The sequence below is a fragment of the Bos javanicus genome, chromosome 8 (genome assembly GCF_032452875.1).
Source record: "Bos javanicus breed banteng chromosome 8, ARS-OSU_banteng_1.0, whole genome shotgun sequence".
NCBI classification, from domain to species: Eukaryota; Metazoa; Chordata; class Mammalia; order Artiodactyla; family Bovidae; genus Bos; species Bos javanicus.
Window position 1 is genome coordinate 1769729 of NC_083875.1, and position 17738 is coordinate 1787466.

The window sequence follows — 17738 nt, forward strand, 5'->3', positions numbered from 1 at the left end:
GGGCTAAAATATATCACAGCCAGCAAGTTGATTGTTGTAGATGCCATGAAAGTGGAAAGTGAAAGTGAAGTCACTCAGTCGTGTCTGACTCTTAGCGACCCCATGGACTGCAGCCTACCAGGCTCCTCCATCCATGAGATTTTCCGGGCAACAGTACTGGAGTGGGGTGCCATTGCCTTCTCCCTTATGAAGTAGAAATGATGTCAAATGTGTCCCATGTTTAAAAAAGAAAAGAAAAAAGTAAAGGAGTCATAAAGTCTGAACATCAAATTTTAATCTTGAACCTTTTCTCCAGTCTTCAAATTATTAACATGAAAAGGAATGATAAACTGCAATTTTATCATTACCCTATCGCCAAGTAACAAGCCCTTGTTACAAAGTCTCCATCTACTGTGCCCGAAAACCAACAGAAAACCCATACATTATATTATCTAAGTGATCTATTAACAGATGAAATTTTAACCAACTTCATACCAGGAATCTATTAACAGAGGTACTTCAATCACATAGCTTAAAATATGGAGAAAAGACAGGTAAAAAAGTGATCTTATCCGGTAGTAGTCTTTTTACTTCTTAAAATTTTTATAAAATACACTAATTTCCCAAAATAAAGAATATTATGACACATTGGTGTCAACTTACACAAATGAAAGCTGATGGCAGCTTTTTTTCCTAGCTGAAGTTCATTTCACCAAAACTTTATATATTACATGAATATCCCAGTAAAGTATTTTTTTAAAAAATTCAATACACAGGAACATAATGTACAGTGTCTTATAAAAAATGGTTAATTTAGGAATGATTTCATTTCAACCACATAATATATCTCTTTAAGACCATAAAACTGCTTGCAAGAAGACTCTCAGTCCATGTTTTGACTCCCTAGTTGCAATTCTTAAAGGTAAAAAATGAGAAGGGTTTTGTTTTTGCTTTCTCATGAGAAAACTGTGGTTGCTGTTTCTGCCGCTGCCAGGCCCCCTCCCTGGCTCTGCTGTGAGGGGGCCCTGAGCCAGGCTGTGTGGCTGGCTGGGGTGGGGGCGGCATGGCTGTCACAGAGGGGCGGCGGGGGCCGTGGGCTCAGCCCACCCATGCCCAGCAGCCTGCAAGGGGCACAGCCCAGGCCTCAGCCGCCCGGGGACAGCGGCGCTCGGGGTGACCTGGGCAGACAAGGGGGTGACCTGGGCAGACAAGGGGCTGCCCAGCCCAGCCGCACGGCCGCGGCATCCCCTGTGGCTGCTGTGTGGGGTGCAGCCCCACCCGGGGGTGGGGGGCATGGGAAGAGCCCCACGAACGCCTGTGGCCCTCACGCGGAGGCCGCCTGCGGTGACAACATGGGGTCATTCAGGGCCGTCTGCAGACAGGGCGCACCCGCGATTCTTCAACGTCCAGCCACTGAGCCGAGCTCTGAACACACGCTCTCCAAGGGTTGTGCTTTATTCCCCCTTCTCCTAGGAAATCGGAGACCCTCACTATTAAAGTGAGGACTGGGTTCTGGGGTGACTCCAGACCCAACCAGAAAGACAGGTGCCCACCTCGCCACCCGGGCCCCCCTCAGCGCCCTGGGTTCACTCATGGGCCCTGACTTCCCAGAGAGACGGCCAGGCGCGACAGCCGGCATCCCGGACCCAAAGAAGGGAGTGAGCCCGGGAAGGCGGGGCCGTCTTCTTAACCCTCTGAGCCACCAGGGCACCCCGGGGGCCATCTTCTACACCGAGGGGGTCTGTTGCTCCCAACAGGGGGTCACCCAGCCTCTCATCGGCTACTGTTTCATAAATTAATAACTTCTCAAAATCATAATCCAAAGAATTCATCTATTACAGGAAAAATTCAAGTTTAAAAAAGCAAATAAATTAGTTAAGCCTTGTAAACAGTTGTCCATCTCAGCTAGGTTCCTCTGTGGAGTGAATCAGACAGCTCAAGGCAGGTGGCAGGTGACCAAGGCAAGGGGCCAAGTGCCTGCGGGCCATCAGAGGGCCGTGGAGACAGATGCGGTCCGGCCCGGCGGCCCCTCAGATGTTCTCCACGAAGCTCCCGGGGAAAAGCCCCGTCTTCCCGTTCCGCTGCAGCGTGCCCTTGAACCAGCCGTCCTCCCGCTTCTTGTGCACGAACACGATGTCGCCCTCCTTGAGCTCCAGCTCTGCCTCGCTCTGCGGCGGGTAGGAGACCACCACCCGGTGCCTGCGGTGGGGAAACAGAGATGGGTGACTGAGAGGCGGTGGGTGACAGAGGCGGTGGGTGACAGAGAGACGGTGGGTGACAGAGAGGCGGTGGGTGACTGAGAGGCGGTGGGTGACAGAGAGGCGGTGGGTGACTGAGAGGCGGTGGGTGACTGAGAGGCGGTGGGTGACTGAGAGGCGGTGGGTGACAGAGAGATGGCACAAAGAACAGACAGATGACAGACAGTCAGGCTCCAGAGCACAGAGGGAGAGATGGTACATGCGGGGAGAGAGAGTAAGTGATAGACAGACGGGGGAATAGATAGATGGTAGATGGGTGACAGAGAATAGATAGACAGATGATACAGGGAGAGAGAACAAATCAAAGATAGATGGGGGAATAGATGATAGACAGGGGAACAGATAGATAGTAGATGGGCGACAGAGAATAGACAGATGATACAGGGAGAGAGAATAAATCAAAGATAGATGGGGGAATAGATTATAGACGGGGGGATAGATGATAGACGGGGGAACAGATAGACAGGGGAACAGACCGATGATGAGGGGCAGGAGGACAGAAGGGGAGGATGATGGATGAGGGAGGGAGGGGGAGCAGGGAGGCAGAGGGAGATGATAGAATGATGACAGTAGAAGTCGGGGAGGGAGAGGGAAGGTGGGGGCTCAGTTACAGCTGCTCAGAGTCAGGCAAAGCCAGCATGCATACCTCAGATGTTGACAGAGCAGGACAGAGCACAAATCTGCCTACAATATTGGTAAAATGACCCAAACCGCTACCGTCCCCTGTTGAGTAGAGACCTGCTGTGAACAGCGCTTGGACGTGCATAGAAGTCCACAAGTGACCAAGGACTGAGCTGGATGAGGATGGACTCCGGGGAAGCTCTTCCTTACACACCCAGCTCTTTCTGGGGCAGCTTGTCCCAAGGTTCACACAAGGAGGGGACTGGGGCCACCTGCTCAATCTGATTGCCACGGGTCTGACCTATGGTCTGCTTCGCCGAGCATTCTCAACTCAGGGATCACTGGGAGAAGGGGTAATTATCATTTCAAGATTCCTGAAGCCTGGCTGGTTTAAGGCCAGCTACTCCCTGGCACCCCACTCCAGTACTCTTGCCTGGAAAATCCCATGGATGGAGGAGCCTGGAAGGCTGCAGTCCATGGGGTCGCTGAGGGTCAGACACGACTGAGCGACTTCCCTTTCACTTTTCACTTTCATGCATTGGAGAAAGAAATGGCAACCCACTCCAGTGTTCTTGCCTGGAGAACCCCAGGGATGGGGAAGCCTGGTGGGCTGCCGTCTATGGGGTTGCACAGAGTCGGACATGACTGAAATGACTTAGCATAGCACCCCCTGCTTCCAGGCTTGTTTCCTTCTGCAAAATTATGCTCAAGAGCCACGGAAGCCCTGGGGAGGTGAGCTGTGTCTCACTCTGTGTGGTCTCTGCCCACCTGTGTGACCAACAGAAGCCTGCACAAATGATGATCTGGGGTGCTGAGGCACGGTCCTAACGGGTGTGCGGGGGTCCCCACTCTGCAGCCTCCTGGAAACCACCCTCGCTGCCAGCTGAGTCATCCCCCCGCGCACAGATGTGCAGGCCAGGTAAGAGAGGTCTCTTTCCAAAAGTCGCTGGCAATGGGCAGCCACCTGGAAGGGGTCTTCTCTCCCTACTCAAGCCTTCACGAGACTGTCGCTCAGGTGGATGTCTGGACACTAACCTCAAAAAATGCCCTAATCCAGGACCAGTCGTGTATGCCACCCCCAAAGTCCTAACTTCCAGAACTGCGAAACAATACATGTTCACGGTTAAGTTAAGCCTCTGAGTTCTGGAGTAATGTGTTACACTTATAAATGTGGACACACCTCTCTTGCTGGCTGATGCTAATCAGTGAGTATGAAGCTATTCAAGTGGTTGAGTTTCTACGCTCATTTGGTTCTCAAAGTCAGAAAATGAACTTAGAGCCTAAACGGTGACCCCCTCCACTATTCTTGCCTGGGAAATCCCAGGGACAGAGGAGCCTGGTGGGTACAGGCTACAGGGTTGCCAAGAGTTGGACACAACTTAGCAACTAAACAACAACAACAGAGCTATAAAAGCGGCTGAGTTTCTACTCTCATTTGGCTCTTAAAGTCAGAAAACGAACCTCTAGCCTCCTAGGACTCACTCTTAACAGCACATAGAGAATGTCATGGCTGAAAAAATGGTCGTCGGAACTGAGTCTACACAACTGCTCCAACCTCATGAAACCCATCAGAGCGCAGTCCTTCTGGAAGATCACTGGTTTTACCAGCCTCCAACCCATAATGACCAGAGTCCATTTACGCGAGGACGTGAGCAAGAGCCTCAGGCTATGACTCGATTAATAAAGGCATCTCTGCAAAGGCCCAGCGGCTGCCTGGACCATTCCTGGGTGACTCTGGGCTCGGGAACCAAGTTGCCGTCCGGGGTGTTGAGCAGAAGCGCAGCACGGAGGCTGCCTGGCTGTTCGTAAGAGAGGTCCTGGGAAGCCAGAGACAGGACAGGCTGCTTCTGAGCAAGCCTGCAGGTTGTAGGGGGAGGCCTGGCCTCTCGTGAGAAGTGGGCCTGGGGCTTATGCTCAGAGCAGCTTTTGCTTGAGCCTTAATTTCCTCATCTTTGCACTAGGATGGCTGTGACCACACAGGTGTTACCAGAGGATGTGGGGACAACAGGGGTATGATGCACTCAACACTCGTCTGTCACAGAGTTCACACCCTGAGCGCCAGTTCCCACCACGACCGTGCGTCTCAGGCAAGGGATCCAGATGAGAAGGTGTCTCAGCTCTGATGCCAACAGGTTGAAGAGCCTGTGAAAAGCCATGCTGCCATCTGGGGCAGGTTAACATTTGAGCAAAGCTCCATAATTATAGGAAGAAGCACACAAGTAACTCATCATATTCAGAGCCAATCTCTGATTAAACGTATCGACCCTGGTCCTCCGCGAGCTGCCTTAAAGGTGAAATGGAACAAAAGCTGTTATTGAAAAAAGTGACTAGATTAACATTTGCATTTTAGAAATGCACTAAACCAACTCGTCAAACATTTTCTGAACTTGAACTGCTGCCAAGCTAAGACCACAATCTTCCTGCCAAGTCCCCAGGGGAGCGGGTTTTCATGGCTGAGTGACGAGTCTCCTGGGCTGAGAGGAGCGAGAACCATGACCTTGGACCATAGGGAGACCACTGACTGCAGCAGAGACTCTGCTCAGATCCTGGCCCTGGCTCGAAGAGCGGTGTGCACACAGATTCCCAACAGGGACGCTCAAGACCAATGCTGGGCACAGCGGGCCACCATCTCAGGCACGGAGAAGCTTTGTAAAGTCCATATTCACTGACCCCAGGCAACGTGAGTGCAGCCACAGAGCCCAAAACCCGTTGCTCCAGCCACGACCCCTTGGGTGTTCTGAGCAGGGATTCTGGGGCGTCCCACGCCTCAGGGGCCATAATTCTCTCCCACAACTGCCATGGACCTGGGGTCCACCTTCCACATCTGCACCCCAGCCTCGCCGCTCTGACCTGTCCCACCTGAGCAAATAACCTGCCTGTCCTCCCAGCCTCCAATCTCCTCCTGTCCCCACTGCATTCTGCATATGATCAAAATACTAACTTTCTTAATTGCCAGCTCTATTTGCAGCTATTTCTTGCTCAATATTCCTTACAGCTTCCCAACTCCTTGGAGCAAGGTTACTCCCCAGTCTGGCATGTGAAGCGCTCAATGGCCTCAATCTCTCTGCAGCCACAGCTAATGGTCATCCCCATGAATGTGCACACACACCTGTGCACCGGGACACAGCCCCCAGGTACGGCCTCTGCCCCCAACCCCAGGCCTTGGCTCACACGGTCCCCTGGGGGCGCCCTCGGACAAGCCCAGAGCCCACTCATGTCCAACAGGCTCTCAAAGCCTTGCTCCATCTGCCCCGTGACTGAAGGAAACTTCATCCCTGACCAGATTCCAGAAGCCCTGTGCATGGTCCTTAGCACAGTACACATAAGAATCCTTCATAAGAATGTCCAATGACAAAAGGAAAGGTTTAATTGTATAGCAAAGTGATTTTTCCAAATGTACAACGTTCCTCAAAAAGGAATAAAATTCTGACAAAAGTTACAACATGGATGAACCTTCAAAATATTATGCTGAGTGAAATCAGTCACACACAATTCCACCTATGAGATGTGGAGACTAGTCAGACCCAGAGAGACAGAAACGAGAAGAGGGTTTGTCAGGAATTGGGGAAGGCAGGAATGGAAAGTGAGTGTTTAACAGGGTGACGAAAAAGCTCTAGAAATGGATGGCAGTGATGGTTATACAACAATGTGAATGTACTTAATACTACTGAACTGTATCCCTGAAAAAAAAAAAATGGCACATTTTATGGACATTTTACCACAATTAAAAAAAAGATAAATTAATTTAAAAATAAATGAAGGGACTTCCCTGGTGGTCCGGTGGCTAAGACTCCCCACTCCCAGTGCAGGAGCCTGGCCAGGGTTTAACCCCCGGTTAGGGAAGTGGATCCCACAGGTCACAACTAGAAATTCTTATGCTGCAACAAAGACCCGGTGCAGCCAGACAAATACATATTTTTAAAAATTAATGGAAAAATTAACAAAACTCACTTTAAAGCTTCTCAGCTATTTATGAAGAGCTCACCTGACTTAATTGAAATTTACTAGAATGTATTGAACAAAAAAATGTTATCATGGTAAAATTCCACATGTTAAGTCTCATAGGCTTAAAATATTTGGTTAGGTTTAAGAAATATGTGTTATGCAGGGAGGCAGTTCATATGAATGTGTTGTAGCAGACAGTTTTTTTTTTTAAATGGTGTTAGACTTGAATTCATCTAGTTATTGTTTGAATGAGGGTGGGTGGGTAGAAGGATAACAAAATTACTGTTAGTGTTTCTTTCCTTAAGGAAAAAGATGTGAATCCCAGCCTTATTTCAGGGAAGCCTTTGAAGCTATGATGGACGTAAGTCTAAATTAAATGTATGTATGTTTCATTATATTGCTCTTAAAAGACTACTGAGGTGGCAGTTTAATTCTTAAAAACAATAAAATGAAAGCATAAATACTAAAAAAAAATAAAAATAAAAATTAATGGAAAGCTGAAAGAAAGAAGAAAGGAAAGAAGACAGACGGGGAAGGAGCGAGGAAGGAAGGAAAACCATCAAAAGCTACGTGCCTCCTGCTCCTTTCGGACAAAGCCTGGGGGTGACAGAGGGCACGGAGGGCGGCTCACAGGCCTGGCCCTGAGAGGGCCTCCACCTCTCGTGTGACCCTGAGATCTGGGGGATGCTGACCCAGGTGGAATGCAAGAAAGGGAAGCCTGCTGTATGAAGCAGCTCCACGGACACCCCCAGGGCAGTCTTTCTGCTCCGGGCTCAGGCATTCCAGTCTCTGCTTAGATGGGCACCCGCAGTCTTTCATTAGCACAAATTTCCCACCTCCTTAATTTTTTGGTCTTTCTCATGTTTTCTGCAGTTCACACTTTTTTGTTTCTGATCTCTCCGGATCTTGCCCAGATCGAGTCCCCAGGCTCTGGGAGGCAGGGTGCCCGTTGTCCCGTCTGGGTGGCTGACCTCTACTACGGCATGTCACTAGCAAAACCAGACTTGCCTGCTTCGCAGTTTGCTTGAAGTCTGAGTGACTTACACTCATTGCTTCCTCCAGGGGGTTCACTGTCACAGCCTCAAATTAATCATTCTGTTTAAGCCCAGCTGCCTTTCTATAAATCTATCTCTGTCCAATTTGTATGTTTTCTGGTATGGTCCCTGATCAAGGAGCAGAGGTCCTTTTCCAATTTAGCAGATGGGCTTATCGGTACGTGGTTATCAGTTTAAATCCTAAACTTAAAAATATACGAAGATGACTTGCTGTGTCTACTTTATCTGTAATTTCTTTTCGTAGGAAAAAAAAAAAAAAACTGTCACATGTACTTTATTTGCCATCCCTTCTGAAATATTTTATTTCTACTTTCTCTTTGCAATTTCCTAATTATTTTTCCTCAGTCCTTCCAAAATAGAGCCTTCAATATCTGCTTTATTATCTCCGCTGTCATCAATTCTATTCCGCCCCCAGAATACAGCATTTCGTGCTTGTTTTCCTCAGTCTCTTTCACAAACACAAAAGATTCCTTCTGCTCCTCGGAGAACAGGCTCAGCTGGCACCAGATCTGCCAGCACACCTCCAGGCGCCTCCCTCCCTCCTCATAGTGTGAGACGTAAGCAGAGCTTCCCCTTCTCCCACTTGAGATTTACGGGGCAGGGTCCCACTTCAAGAGGAAATTTTATTCCTGTTGTCACTCTCATCTGTAGATGAATCCTATCTCATACTAGACTGATATTACACATTAAAAATATTTCTCTGGAACTCTAGAAGGAAAAATTCTACCAGAAGAGCCCCATGCTCTCGCACTTTGTGGGGGCAGGAGTCGTGACATTTAGACTCTGGTGAATTGAGGATGCTAAGATCCTGAAATGCTTCCTAAATTACACTGATGTGAAAGCTAACCTTCCCTGCATTTTTAGCATGAAGTACTTTTTCCTAGGTTGAAATTTTTTAAATTCCAAAAGAGGTAATCCCTAAAATACACCCTTGGAAGTTTCTGATTAACCAAAAAATTTCCTTCCCAGTGGATAACAGGATAATAGACTGTTTTCCTATGCTACTTGCTTCCACACATTTTTCCTATTGTGTCTATAGTCAGGCAGACCTAAGAAGCTGAGTTAGACACATACCATCACCATGGCTGTAGGATGGCAAAAAGGCCATGAGAAGCTGGTAAGGCTGGCTATTGTATTCAATATTCCACTGAGCACGTGGATTATAAAAATATAAATGCGGGGCAGAAATTCTCTCCAAAGACCACTTTCCCACTTGTAAAAATGGAAATGCTTCCATAAAATACCAGGCAGAGGATCCCAGCGTGCCCTGCCCACATGATCAGCAGTAAACCCGCCTGCGCCTTGTCTGGAGGGGCAGCCACCTACGGCCCCTCCTGTTGAGATGCTCTGGACTGTGGGAGCCTTCTGTAAGCAAGGCGACCTGCTGTGAGCAAGGCGCCCCTCTGTGAGCAAGGCTGGGGTGCAGAAGCTTGGAGACTGGCACACCGGGCCTCTGGAAAGAGCCAGTGCTGGGGGTGGGGGGCGTGGAGAGGTGTCAGTGCTGGCCAGAGTCTGGCGGGGAGTGGGGGGGGGTCTGGTACAGTGAAGCAGCCCCCAGGCAGACACAGGGACACCACCAATGACAGGGCAGCGGGCAGGCTCAGCTCGCAGAGGGACTTGCACTCAGCATTGGGGGGCGAGGAACCGCCTCTGTGGCCCAGAGAGAGTAAACGAGTCACTGGACTGGGTCCAGGAGCAGAGGTGCCCTCCCTGGAGAGCCAAGAGACATCACAGGAAAAAGCAAGACTCTTGGAACGAAGGGGGATGTGAACTTGGGGCAAAACCTCAAAGCTTTACTGAGAGCCCAGTGGATGAGGGGAAAGACAGAATGGTTTCACAGGTGAGGCAGAAACACTTCAGGGTAATGTCTCATTTCAAAACTGGTTTTAGGGTCAGAACTACACAGAACTATCTCATGCCCCCATAAAAGTCCACAGCGAACAGTGTACTTTGTATTTAAGGCACATGGATTGTTTAATTCTTTCCCGAGTTACTTCTGGGTAATAAAGTAAGCCCCTCAAACTGTCTGAGTGCAGGCCTCAGGTTTAGTGGGTATTTCATCTGAAATACAGAGTTCAGGTGGATTTAAGTCATTGTAAAGTATAACACTTTACAGTAAGATCTTGAATCATTAACTGAAAATACTGCCCCAAAGGCGACACCACCACAGATGAGAAACATGCTCTGTGTGAGACTCAGGGACAGGGGGACTTGAGCCTGCAGAAACAGATGGCACCTCCTCCAGCAGATGCTTACATACTTATGCTAACGTTATGGGAAAACAGTCCTCTAGTTTCAGAGTGCTTCATGCCATCTTCTCAGGCAACAGACCATGCCGCACTTTTAATTCATATGATCCGAGCAGGGTTTCGGTTTTTGTTTTTTGCTCTCGGATCGGCTTTATTTTTTTCCTAGCAGGTTTCTGTTTTATTAAATAGATTTTCTTTCCTAACACGCTCCGAGAGCCCCAGCAGCGACACAGACAGGACAGCTCCCATCTGTAAAGGTGACTTGAGGCCACAGTCACTGAACAGGGCTCACTGTTCTGAGGGTAACGGAGCCCCGTCAGCGGGTCAGCAGGGGTCGGGCCAGAAGAACTCTGCCACATTCTGGCTCAGGAAGAAGCTGAAGAGAACTCTGGGGGACGGAACACTCCAGGAGCCCTCCAACTAGCAGGCAGTGGTGTTCATAAACCTTTGATAAAAAGGGCCGAAGATGAAACGAGGGTGGCTGGCTGGCCGTGAACGAGGAGCCAAGAGAAGGCAGGGCCAGGGCTGCCGTGACCACTGCCCCATAGAGGAGAGCTCTGGAGACATGATGGAAAGGGGTGAGGATGTAGAGGGGACCGCAGAGATGGAGCGTGTCACCCGAGGGGGACAGGAGCCAGCGCCGGCTGTCACCACAGACCCCAGGAAGGAGCCGGAGACGCCGTGGGTGCCGCAGACCTGCCGGCTCCCAGCGCCCATGACGAGAACCCACCTCTCGCACACGGTGGGCCGCACCTCACTGGCCGCGGGGCCCAGGGACGAGCAGGGTTGCCGGGGGGGTGGCGCCACTGGGGCCGAGTCCAGGGAGGAGGCCCTGCGCTGGGGGCCGGGGGCCATGGTGTCCCCATCGCAGGGCCCAGGGCAGGCGCAGGGGGGACCCGGGGGCCCGCAGGACAGCTCGGCCCCCAGCTCGGCATCCAGCGTGGGTGAGGCCGGCGGTGATCCCCGCGGCTTGCGCTTGGTGGAGGCCCCGGACAGCAGCTTCAACAGCCCCTTTTTCTCTTTCTAAGAAAAAAAAAAAAGTGCATGGGTTGGAGACATGGTTCTGTTGGTAGAGTTTCAAGTTCAGATTTGAGCTTTCCAAGGGACCCCTGAGGGTGTCTGGGACTCCTGGTCCGGCTCCTGGGGCTGTGTGCTCAATGCCCTTTACCTCTCTGCGCAACGTCCACCCACCTGCGCATCTTCCCTGGTTCTGGACACTCAAGTGCTCATCACCAACCTCCATGGAGGTGGGATGAGTAGATAAAAAGGATGGGAAACCAAAATCCCACCAATTCACTTCCCAGGCTTGGCGAAGGCAAAGTAGACACTTTAGGACAAAATGGAAATTTCAGACGATAGCTTTAATTTCCTGAAATCTTCAATTCTTGTGTGCTATACTCAACTAACATAAACCCACTTGCATTTTAGTATCTTACTCCACAGCCATAGACCTGAGGCTTATCCCTCATAGGGGATGATGTCTTGATCAGGGTGAAGGGCTAAGTCATATTCACTCATCACTACGTTGATGAAATTTAACAAACTGATAATAACAGAAGTCAAACCATATCTGTTGTGCAAATACTTCTTTAATTCAAAAACAGTCGTGTCCAACTCTTTACGACCCCATGGACTATAGCCAGGCTCCTCTGTTCATGGGATGCTCCAAGCAAGAATACTGGAGTGGGTTGCCATTTCCTTCTCCAGGGGATATTCCCCACCCAGGGATCAAATCTACGTCTCCTATATTTCAGGCGGATTCTTTACCAAAAACAAGTACAAAATTTGAAAAAAGCCCATCAGTATAATAAAAACATTTTATGTGTCTTTTTGCAAGCAAGTGTATAAATGAGAATTACTCCCATCAACCTCAAGCCATAGAAGCCACCTCATGGGTCTTGGTCTCCTGTGGTCTTTTCCTTTGGGTCTTGCTCTGCTAGGAAACCAGATCTAGGGCTGGCTCTTCTCTGTGCCCCGACCCCAAGTGTCAATATTCTTCTGATGCCCAAAGTAATAACAACCATCATTTTAAGTTGCTTTACTAATGTGTCAACTGTGTCATCAAGTCCTCTGACTGAAAACATGGTCCGAAAATACAATAGTTGAGAGAAATAACCCTTTAGAACGCTCTCTAGGCAAACTGGGACTATTAAGATCCACTAACAGGGAAGGAGAACTATAAGCAGCCCTCAAGGAGAGAGAACACCGAGGAATTCTTTCTGAATACTGACTTAGTTCAAACTCAGTCAAATATCCCTTGGGCACGGTGGCGGGGGGTGGGGTAGGGGAGGATCCATAATAACAGAGTTCAGTTAGAGACAGTCTGGCAGAAGGAAACAAAGGTAACCATTTATCAGACGATCATCCCAGGCGGTCTGCACCACGGGCCCCATTTACCTAGCGTGGCCCACAGCACTGCTAACCTGCAGGGCAGGGGCTCTTCCCATAGGGAACATCATTACAGAACGCTGAGCAGAGGTCCCTGAGCTATACATTAGGTCCTTATTAGTCATCTATTTATACGGTGGTGTGCACATATCGATCCCAATCTGTCTCTCCCTCTCTTACCTCCTGCTAACCATGTTTGTTTTCTACGTCTGCGACCCTACTCTGTGTTGTACATAAGCTCGTTTGTGCCCTTTTTCTTTTTATATTCCACACGTAAGCAACATTATATGGTATTTGTCTGTGTCCACCGCACTTCACTCAGTGTGACGATCTCTAGGTCTGTTCGTGTAGCTGCAAACGGCGTTATTTTGTTCTTCCTTATGACTGCGTGATAGTCCAGTGTGTGCATGTGCCACCCCTCCTTGACCCACTCCTCTGCTGACAGATACTCAGGCCGTTTCCACGTCTTGGCTGCTGTAAACAGTGCTGCTGTGAACAATGGGGTGCACGTATCTTTCTGAGTTATGGTTTCCTCTGGGTATATGCCCCGCAATGGGATTGCTGGGTCACATGGTTACTCTATTTTTCAATTTTTAAGGATCCTCCACACTGTTCTCTGCACCAGTCATCATATTTACATTCTCATAACAGTGTACAAGGGTTCCCTTTTCTTCACACCCACTCCAGCCTTCTCATTTGTAGACTTTTTGATAATGGCCATTCTGACCAATGTGAGGTGATATTAATACCTCACTGTAGTTTTTATTTGTATTTCTCTAGTAATTAGTGAGAATTGATTTTTAAAAGTTACAAGAAAATATATGCATGGCCTGAAATTCAGAAGGAAATCCTGAAGCTTCGGCTCCAAGCACACACTGTAAATCACCCCAGCAGGTGAAGGGGCAGAAGCACCCAATGATGAAGGCACTTACGTGATGCCCCAGGAAGTGATGATGATGACCCAGGAAGTGGCAGAAAGGCCTCCACAAAAGGATCAGGAGAAGGGCCCCAAGAAGAACACACCATGGCTGTGGCAAGTCAAGATGCTGAAGGCCAGAATGAACTTAAACTCACAAAAATGCGAATGACCGAAAAAAGTGGGGGTGGGGTGTGTGCTGCTTTAAAGTTTTGTTGGGAACAAGAAAGACATGGATCTGGTGCCTGGGGTGGATGGTGGTCCTCAGATGCATGAAGAGTCCCTTTCAGACTAGACAGCAAGAACAAACCTTGGTAGGAGGGAAACAGGGGAGGAACTGGGATTCAGAGGTGAAACCACTCCTCCCGACAGGCTGATCCACCCCAGTGGACTGAGGAAATTAACAGCTGGAACACAACCCATCTCTGACACATCGAGGTGAATCTGGGACCAAGGTCAACTCAACATGCCAAAGAAAGACATGTGTGGTCCTCATTTTCATAGACGACCACAACAGCACTTGCAGACCACCTGGGAAATCCTAAAACAGGGTATCTGATGAAAGGCTGACTCAGAAAAGGAAGTGAGACCAAGGAAGTCTCCTCCATGAGATGCGGGCTAACAGGTTACAGCAGAAATGGTGAGGCGACTGGGGAACTGTTTGGATGGGAGAATGAGAGACAGCTGGATCTCATCCAGCATCCGCCAAGCTCTCTCCAAGTGTCCTGGCAAGAGGATGGAGTGATGGGGGTGAAGTGACGCTCCTTGCACTAATCATGGGTCACTGAGTTTATAGCCATTGGGACAATCTCTTTAATGAATTGGGAACATTAAATGAGGTGGCAGATTTAGAAAGGGAAATTAGAAATCTGTGATATGAAGAATATGGGGGGAAAAACCCTCAAGACTGAAGCCTTTAAGAAAAGACGATAACCCTGAACTCTTTGCAGGGATCATATAGAAAGGAGACCATCGTTTTCTATGCAGTCCCTCAAAGCACAGTGCGAGGGCTTGAAGTCACAGGGGGACAGGTGTGTGCTGACGGAACTTTCCAGGAGTTCGAGCTGCCTGAAGACAGTGTTGATGCTCCGCAACAGGACACAGGGCCACAGGGCATCCTAGCAGAGGCCAGTGGCCACTTGTCAGGAGGGGGACTGAGCAGAGCAAACAGGTCACTGCTCTCTGCTTCTGGTGTCATCTCCCTCCAGCCCTGATCTTCCTTCCTCCCTTATAAGGAGATCCCTTTGCTTATTATATTGGGCTCACTCAGCTAATCCACTCGTCTTTAAACCTTTAATTGAATCACATCTGTAAGACCCCTTCTGCAACGTAAGGAAATGTATTATCAAATTTCAGGGATCAGGACATGGACCTCCTTGGGGGCCGTTATTCTCCCTAGCACAGGCATCCTGCAGATTCTATGAATCCTTCCTTTGGAAGCCTGGGCTCCAGAGCCCGATTCTCTGAGACAATGGCCCCTGATGCCTTGTCCTGGAACCTTCAGATCTAAGCTGTAAAGTAAGTTTACTTTCTGAAGATCCTGGCAGGGTTGACCACATGAGACTGAGTACAAGTTTAATGTAGTTAATCATAAACATTGAACTGATACCGATCTTTTGCAAAAGCACTCCTGTTAACTCAACAATTAAATATTAACTTTTTAGTAGGCTGTTAAGTTTATTTCCTTATAAAGCCCTGTTCACAGGCTCCCTGGTCATTTAAACAGAGCGATGTACATGACCGTGGAAGCAGGTGTGATCCCACACCTTCCCAGAGCTGGCGAGCGGTCTGGGGGGCATGCATGAGCAGAGTGGAAGCCACGCCCGCAGCATGACTACCAGAGCCTGCTGCATGCTGCTCTCTCTGTGCATGTTTAACCACCACACATGCCTCTGTCTACAACCCAACCACAGGTCAGTCTTTCAAACACAGCTTCCCGCTTACAATTTCTTTGAAATTCAGGCCCAAAGGATCTTTTTTAATAAAAAAGATCAAATTAGAAATTAATTTCCCCCTATATCTAAAGTCAAGAGAAAAACTATCCACATCCACACAGATTATAATTAAATACAGTGCAGGAACAATGAATCCACAAGCAACATTTCGGATCAACAGTTTCAACTCCTTCATATCCTAAGTGCGTTTCTGCAGAACAGTTAACCAGAAGCAAAGCTCACTCACCGGGAGGAGTTCAGGGCAGCGAGGGGGTAGGGGAGTGAGCAGCTAGGGAATAAGCCCCAGAGCTGAATGGAACCCCCCATACCGCGAGCGGGTCAGCCGTCGCCTGGGCTCACCTTGCCGTCCTTGTCTGGCCTGGCTGCTGAGCCACTGTCAGGAGAGGTGGGTGTCCCCGGGAGCAGGGTCGCAGGGCGGCTGCTGGGCTCGGGCTCCAGGGAAGCAGCAGGGATGCTCGCTGGGGCTGTGGCACAGGCCAGGGGGCCTCCAACCCGGCCCAGGCCGCTGGCAGCCGCATGGGCAGGGGGGCCCAGCGGGGCTGGGAGCTGCGGTGACACCAGGGGGTGGTGGGACTGCCCCGGGGTGCTCTGAACCTGGATGGGTGTCACGGCCGCCGTGGGACGCTCCTGGCTGTGCGCCGAGACTGGAAAAGGGAAGAGAGGAAGAAAGCGTGAGCTGGAGCCTCACTGCTCACTGAGCCCTGCGCGTGTCAAGGTGATGAGAAACCATGGTGGTGTAGATGCTCTGACCCTCGAGGGGCCCCTGGACATCATCCCCTCCCTGATCCCAGGTCAGCGCCCCACTTTGTCCCACGACACAGTGTCTGCTGCCATGTCTGCCGAGCGACTGCAGGGTGACAACACCCAGGGGTGCAGGAGGCCCCCCGGGCTCTGGCTGAGACACCACCCCCCACGCACCTGGCAGGGCAGAGCAGGCTGGCCCCAGTGCTGTTTCCTATTCTCCCTTTTCTCAGAACCTACCTTCCTCCTTTGGATTTTCGGATAGAACTGAACGTGTTTTCTCTATCACTGTTAACCAAGACCCCTGGGAGGTTTTAAACGCTTCGGGAAGAAGAAAGCTACTCTGACTGTGTCTGAAACAGAGCGGTGACTAAGCTCATCCCAGCACGCAGACGGCAGTCCACGGGGGTGCGCCTCCACAGCAGTGGGACCACAGATCACTGGTCTCGACCACAGGAGTCACATTTTCAAGTACTATCGACATTCTCAGGACCCGCCTAGTAATAATTTCTTTCAGACCGGTGGTCTGGTGACCAGGCTTGGATTCACAACCTGAGCAGGCGAAGGCAAATGAAGCCAATGTAAAGTGATGGTGCTGAGGCTATGCTGAGCCCGCTTCCTGTTATTCATTGTCTTCTCCCACCTCCCTCTGCCAGACTGTCCTAAAGTTCCACCTTGCTCTCAGACTGTCTTAAAGTTCCACCTTGCTCTCAGACTGTCTTAAAGTTCCACCTTGCTCTCAGACTGTCCTAAAGTTCCACCTTGCTCTCAGACTGTCCTAAAGTTCCACCTTCCTCTCTCAGACTGTCCTAAAGTTCCACCTTGCTCTCTCAGACTGTCCTAAAGTTCCACCATCCTCAGACTGTCTTCACATCCTCGCAGCCTCTGGTGCAGGTCTGAGGCTGCTCAGGCCCCTCTCCCGGGGCCTCGGCCCAGCGCCCACCTGTCCTTGCAGCGCTCCGGGCCTGGTTGACAGTCATCTGTCCGGACACGTGCAGCAGGACCTTAGCCTGGGGGCTCGTCTGGACGTGAGCTGCCGACACCACAGCTGTGGGGACCCCGGGACCGCCAGCCACGCCGTTCCCCGGGGGCTTCTGGGCAGGCCCGCCTGTAGAGGGAGGGTTGGCCGGGACCCCCCCGCGACTTGCTGGGCCAGTTGTCAACATGGGGACTTTGCCTTGGGAAGCACTGGTCACGGCCCTGCTGAGACAGAAACCCAGTCCGTCAGCAAGAGGGAGAGAGGACGACCAACACCAAAGAAAATGGCGCAGGGCTTCAAGACGTAACCCTGTCGAATCAGTTATCTGACCGAAGGTAAGAACAACACACTCAAGGAACAGCGGCCCCGGGGCGGAGAAAGCTCTGGAAACCTCTTCTGAGGGGAGAAAGATCACACAGCACTCTGCTGGTGACACAGCTCCTCGGCTCGGCTCCCCTCTGGAGGTAACTTTCCCCTGGGCCTCCAGGGCCTGCACGCGTCCTCTCCAGCCTGTCAGAGCAGTGTCTAGGCTGTCACAGCTGGGCTCACGTACGCCTTCTCTGTACCTGCCCCGTGTACACGCACGTGTGTGCGCACACTCTTGTCATGTCCCTCTGGCTCCCTCCACCCTACCTCCCCCTCACCTGCGTTT

General features: G+C 50.4%; 1 protein-coding gene across 6 annotated transcripts in view; it reads right to left on the bottom strand.

The window, feature by feature from the left end:
- Nucleotides 1-252: 252 nt before the first annotated feature.
- Nucleotides 253-17738, bottom strand: part of SH3RF1 (SH3 domain containing ring finger 1) — a 155548-nt gene continuing 138062 nt past the window's right edge. For 3 of the 6 annotated variants that reach the window (XM_061424905.1, XM_061424908.1, XM_061424904.1), the window contains exons 9-12: nucleotides 17051-17310; nucleotides 15706-16010; nucleotides 10838-11130; nucleotides 1914-2178 (exon numbers count right to left, since the gene is read on the bottom strand). In XM_061424905.1, coding sequence (XP_061280889.1) covers nucleotides 2010-2178; nucleotides 10838-11130; nucleotides 15706-16010; nucleotides 17051-17310 — 1027 coding nt within the window. In that variant the 3' untranslated portion in view covers nucleotides 1914-2009. Of the gene's footprint in view, nucleotides 2179-10837; nucleotides 11131-15705; nucleotides 16011-17050; nucleotides 17311-17738 lie in introns of all 6 variants that reach the window. The other 3 variants (XM_061424907.1, XM_061424906.1, XM_061424909.1) reach the window with 2 other exon arrangements.